The following is a 5,871-nucleotide window of genomic DNA, read 5'->3' on the forward strand; positions in this document are numbered from 1 at the left end:
CCTTATCCATGTCCGCAAGATCACGAAAAGTGAGACTGTCCTATCAACATTCGATGAGCCATGGCCTCATGGATTGATTTGCCACCCTATGCACTGTACACGCAATGTGGGTACACTGCTGACTTCCACGTCAACAAAAACGATGAACAAAATGGCCTTCCACGGTAGTTCTTGATTTTTCTCTACTGGAGATTATTTTCTAATTATTTCCACGCAAGTGGTGCAGATTTTGAGATCATTTCTGCTTAATTTTCTTGTAAATGCCATGGATTTGTTTTTTCTTAGCATTTCTGAAACAGGTAGGTTCACAGACCGTGGTACTGCTTCACACGAAACAGTGTTACATGTACATGTACTCGGTTTGACTTAGTAGCGAGCGAGACGGTAGGCGTGGCTACGAAGCAGTGATGTCCATACGCTGACAGCCCGTCAAGCCAGCCAACCAATCAGATCCTTCCTGTTGCTGCGAGCGTCCTGCCACGCGAGGGCGCCCTTCTTCGCCACCGTAAAGTTATCGCAGATAATGATCTGGCCGTACCAACACGCGTGTACGTACATGTATATATTAGTTTCTGTAACTGGACTCACCCGCAATCTATCAGACCGAGGGGTGCGCGGGGCGGCCGCGAGAACGTGATCTGGATTGGTTGTCGATGTTTAATTTCCCCCCGATTTGTGGGGGCAAATCTTGGAAGAATCCGTCTTTCTCCTTCAGGGCCGCAGCATAGATTGACGGGATAACGGGCGACGTGACCCCGGCATCCCATCGCCAGTGTGCTCACGTCATAATGTTTGATGCGCTACAATCACCTAATTATCAAAGATAGGCGTACACAAGTGTTGAGCAAACTTCATTGATATGCAAATGAACCGACGTCCAGCCGACAAATGACAACATTGGGAGGTCACGTGGTGAGAAACTGTACAAGTGGCAGTGCAACTATAGATAAAGAAGACAACGGAGTTGTGAGGCGATTGTCAGTCCAACTGCCTATCAAGGGTGGCACAGGAAAACTCCTTGCAAAAAAGGTTCACCTTTCTTCTCTGAATGCGGCTCAGAAAAAACCCTCCGTGTTTCTTCAGCCGATGTTAGTTTACGGTCACCCGGCCGCTTCATCGGTGAGCGGGAGCTAGCCATGCTCGCTGATTCCTTCGCCTGAGTGTTCCACGGGTGTTTGCACTGAAGCGCACACGAGTTTTACAGTCAGGGGGCCAGTATTAACAACATCACAGCGACCTCAACTGTGAAAGGCCGGCGTGTGTGGGGATAACCTAATTCTTCGGCGGTTTTTCTTCTGACTTGACAGTGCGGGAGGCCAGTTAAGTGTGACGCGCTGACTGTGTGTATAGCTGGTTGGGCGACTCGACTGTCAAAAGACGGACGGGCCAGACATCAGGTGGCCGCGGAGCCATTACGTACCGGCGGCGACCGTGCCACGACAGCTCAACACGACGGGGTTAGCGTCGGATCCGACCGGCGTAGACATGACCGTGAGCTCCGCTAATGCCATGGAGGAGTCAAAGGTGAGCGCTCCGACCCAGCAGCAGCAGCAACAACAACAGCAGCTGCACCCACAGCCCCAGCCGCCGCAGCAACAGCACGAGGCGGGGATCGTCATCGGTGGGCCGGGAGTCGGCGGGTTCTACTGCCGTAAGGATCCGCCGCCGGCCCCGGCGCGGCACACCAAAGACGCAGTGCAGATTGAGCACTTCTCGGACAGTGAGATGGTGGATTCCGTCGACAAAGAGGAGTCGCCCGAACTACACGGTAAGGACACCGAGGACATCGAGCTGGTATCCGAGAAGCAGGCTGACGGAGACGCGTCGGGCGACGGTAAAAAGGCCAAATCCAGCACCGTCAAGCCACCGTATTCTTACATCGCCCTCATAACCATGGCCATCCTGCAGTCGCCGCAAAAGAGACTAACACTCAGCGGCATCTGCGAGTTTATCATGAACAGATTCCCCTACTACCGCGAGAAATTTCCCATTTGGCAGAACAGCATACGACACAACCTGTCCCTCAATGACTGCTTCATCAAAATTCCACGCGAGCCGGGCAACCCGGGCAAGGGCAACTACTGGACGCTGGACCCGGCCAGCGAGGACATGTTCGACAACGGGTCTTTCCTCCGCAGGCGGAAACGCTACAAGCGCCAGGCGCCCGACCTAGGCCTCGGCCTGCGGGAACACTCTGCGTTCCTGGCCGGCAGCCCGTACGGCCACCACATCAGCTACGGCCACCCCCACGCCATGCTGCCCTACCACTACGTGTCGCCGTTGCCGCCGCCCGTGCCTCTGTCGCTCACCACCTCGGCGGCGCACAGCCTGCACAGCCAGGCGCTGAGCAGCCTCATGTCGGCCGGCACCACGGCCGCGCCGGTCCGCTCCGGCTTCAGCATCGAGAGCCTGATCGGCAACGGCGGCAGTACGAACACGTCCAGCGTCAGCAGCACCAGCATCAGCAGCAACAGCAGCCTCAACTCCCCCGTTAACAGCTTGCTGGCGTTCCGCCCGCCCACCAGCCTCCACTCGGCCCTCTCTCCTTTCATCACAGCCGGGGCGGCCAGCGCGTTCACTGCCCCTGTGCCTTCGTCATTTGACTTAGAAAAGTACAGACAATGCTTGCAGTGCAATGGCTTAGCGGGAACAACGTGTACTTGGCGCTGATCGAGGAACTCCAACTATACATAAATATATATAAAGTATATCTATATATATTGAAACTATATTCGAAATCTGGGACAGACTTTGCCAGGTAAGCGAACCGAAAATACTTCATCTGTATTCCTGCACTCCCTGAACACGAACTGAAACGGAAATGTCACTTATTTACTGCCTCTCATTCGAAGCTTGAGCTCAGCGAGGGTCCGTCCCCGTGGACAAACCGCGTGCCGCGAATCAGCGCCTTCTGAGTGGATCGTGGCGGGTGTTTGGACGCGTGGAGACCGCAGGGTGGTAGCGGAAGACACGGCAGACTCGTCTGTTGAATGTCCCATCCCCTGGCTGGCGCGTGTGAGCTCCTGGGTTTGACGGGGTCAACCAGCCATTAAACACGGCTCTTCACGTGCGGAGGAAGAGAGAGAAAGAGGGGAAAAATGGACTCAAGAAGCTCCCACGCCCGTGGAACAGTTTCAGCATTCTCAGACAGTATAAACTAGTAGGGTTGTGGGTTTTTGTTGAATGTTGGCTGAATGTGAACAACGGTACGTTTGCAAAGGACGGTGCTCCAGACTGTTTGGTCGGATGCCAGAGAGTAGCCCGTTAAAACTGTGTAAGTCAAGCTGCCTTCTGCCTTTTAACAAACTTAACACACAGACAAAAGAGACTAGATTAAAATAGCTTTGGTGTGAACGTATCTTTATAATCAGTAGTGGAACATAATTGTAGAGTTGTTTGTCCAGAGAATGCACACACGATCATGCAAAAGAAGACTTCATTGACCTGTAGTTGTATTATGTAATGCGGTGTCCAATCGCTAGTCACAAACTGTTATGTATGCTGTTGCCGCGGATGTAATGTTGACTAATAGAAGACACTGGTCGGTTGTGCTTTGGTTTTGTCAACCAGCTTTTTTTTCTGTTCCCGTGTTCCGAAAGAAGAGATAAACAAGATGCCATTTTTGTTTACTCTCTGTATTTATAAATTGCCAGTCCCACAGACCGTGAGGAATAACATGGGACAAAATATTTGAAAGAGGGCAGACGATCATAATATTTTTACAGTTGCTATACACATCACTGGAGTACCATTAAGTTCCTGATACTCGAACCCATTGCAGGCAGCCAAATCATCCAATAAAAACGTTCTAATCGCATCAGTTTGACAAAAAAAAAGAAAAAAAAAGAAAAAAAAGCTTGCTCATTCCATTACTCGAACAAATCATCCATTTATTTTAGTGTCTGACAAAAGGGGACCATCAGCCAGTGTTGTCCGATGCATTATTGATTGTCAGCACCGAACGAAACGTCGTCACACTCCTAGTCCAAAACCCTAAGAGCATTTTTCTGTATGTGTGGGGAAAAAAACTAATCTCATTTGTTGCATTTCTAATTCCTCCAGTGCTTGGCTGCCAGTCGAATGTATTTTCAGAACGATTTTTTTTATTCTTCTGAAAGTGTACTTATCCTTAATGTCTAGTAATCCTTGATGGGAAACCCCAAATTTGAAAAAAAACTATTGTTTGTCGGTATAATCCGAAACTTGGCAACAGTTCTGGAATGAAATCACAGTTATCTCTCTTAGATGAATGGGAGTACATCTACATCAAGGCTGTATCAAGGCTGATCCAATCTGTATCAGTCCATCCGCGCTGCATCAAATCAAAAACTCAAGGCCAGACGAGTAGCAACATTGAGCTGGAAGAATATCCTGTTTTGAAAAATGGTGCAAATTGAAACCTCAAAAAGTTAGACCTCTTCTTTTTTTTTCTTTTTTTTTGGCAGCTTTTGCTTTTGGAAAGGCCAGTGGCATTTTGAACCCATAGCTTCTAGCCACGATAGGACACTGAAACAACCAATTATTTTCCTTAAGAGGTGCTTTTGATCTTAGTTTTCATTATCATTCTCGAGACTTTAATACAGTCGCTCCCTTTGTGGCTGGCCGCTGGGCAGTCGGCGCGGTTCTGGCCGCCGGACCCGCCCCTTCCATTGGCCAATGAAAAATAAAGGTGGGAAAAACTCGGGTGTTGGAAGTTTCGGGTTTCATGCACCGACTACTTGTGTGGGCCGCCCGCACCGAGCCCTGTGTTCCGCATAGCCCCTGGCCCAGCCCAGGCCGCTCGGCACGGGCAGAGAGGTGCTACAGCGCGCCCTGTTATGAGATCTCGCAGGTGTTCTTCTCGCGTCGGCAACGCGATCGCGACGCAATCCGACCCCCGACGTTTCGTTCGGAAACACAAACCCTTGGACGTTCTCTATTAATATTTTCTCGACACCCGAACGGCTAATAGTTTCTCTCCCCACACCCCGTCACTCTGCAGAATAGCTGTTGCACCCTGTCTGCATGTATGTCAGAGGGGAGAGCCGTATCCGGAACCTGTAGCACTATTTCAGGGAGCCAATTTAATTCTTCAGTATTCACAGCCCTGCTTGAAGACAGAAAGATATTCAATTTGCCCACAAACTATTGCTTTGAGAATTTATCTCGCTGCTTTTTTCATCAGAAGGACACTTTTATTTCTTCTTCCAAATTTAGCTCTGATTTCTTTTCCGTATGTTGATGGATTGATGTAGTCGGGTGTGACAAATGTGTGTTTTTTTTTCGATTTGTAATTTCCGTTTGTAATTAAAGCTTGCGTACATTTTACCAAAAATGGCCCGAGTTTTCAAGGCCGGATTTTTTTTTACAAGAATTTTCTTTTTTTTTGCGGTCCGGGATGCTAGGCCCGGTGGGCCAGTGTGTAACATATTGTGCAATTATTAACATGTGATAAAAAAAAACTACAAAAAATACGATTGTTGGCCAATGTATATGATAACACGATGGTTGTGAAAAGGTTATACGAGAATTTGTATGGAAACAAAAATAAGACAATGGGGACATTTTCGTCTCCGATATGTGGAAAAAAGTATGTGAGTCCCTTTTTTTGTCTTTGATTACGATGGGTTATATTTCACCGTCGGCAAAGTGCTCTTTTTTAATTGTTAAATCCGTGGTTGCGCGAGAGCATGTTATGATCAAATGTAGAAAAGGTGAGGTTGCGATCGGTTGAAAATCAATTTGGAATTACTGAATGAAAATTTCCGGTACTGGGGAAAAACATCGTTTCTTTTTCATCAGTGTAGGTGTTGAATGGTGGTTGACGATCGTGTTTTTCGAGTGGAAAAGTAAAACAAAAAATATTTGACTAATCAAATGTCACACAAATAT

At 48.5% G+C, this 5,871-nt stretch overlaps 1 protein-coding gene across 1 annotated transcript; it reads left to right on the top strand.

Annotated features, from left to right (window-relative positions):
• The first annotated feature begins 575 nt into the window (after positions 1-575).
• On the top strand, positions 576-5,345 carry LOC110985220 (forkhead box protein D3-like). The gene has a single exon (XM_022246080.2). The coding sequence runs from the start codon at positions 1,486-1,488 to the stop codon at positions 2,668-2,670; it is 1,185 nt and encodes a 394-aa protein (XP_022101772.1). The 5' UTR covers positions 576-1,485; the 3' UTR covers positions 2,671-5,345.
• The last annotated feature ends 526 nt before the right edge of the window (positions 5,346-5,871 follow it).

Source organism: Acanthaster planci, linkage group LG12 (assembly GCF_054643075.1).
Source record: "Acanthaster planci isolate LZ-2023a linkage group LG12, COTS_SCS, whole genome shotgun sequence".
NCBI classification, from domain to species: domain Eukaryota; kingdom Metazoa; phylum Echinodermata; class Asteroidea; order Valvatida; family Acanthasteridae; genus Acanthaster; species Acanthaster planci.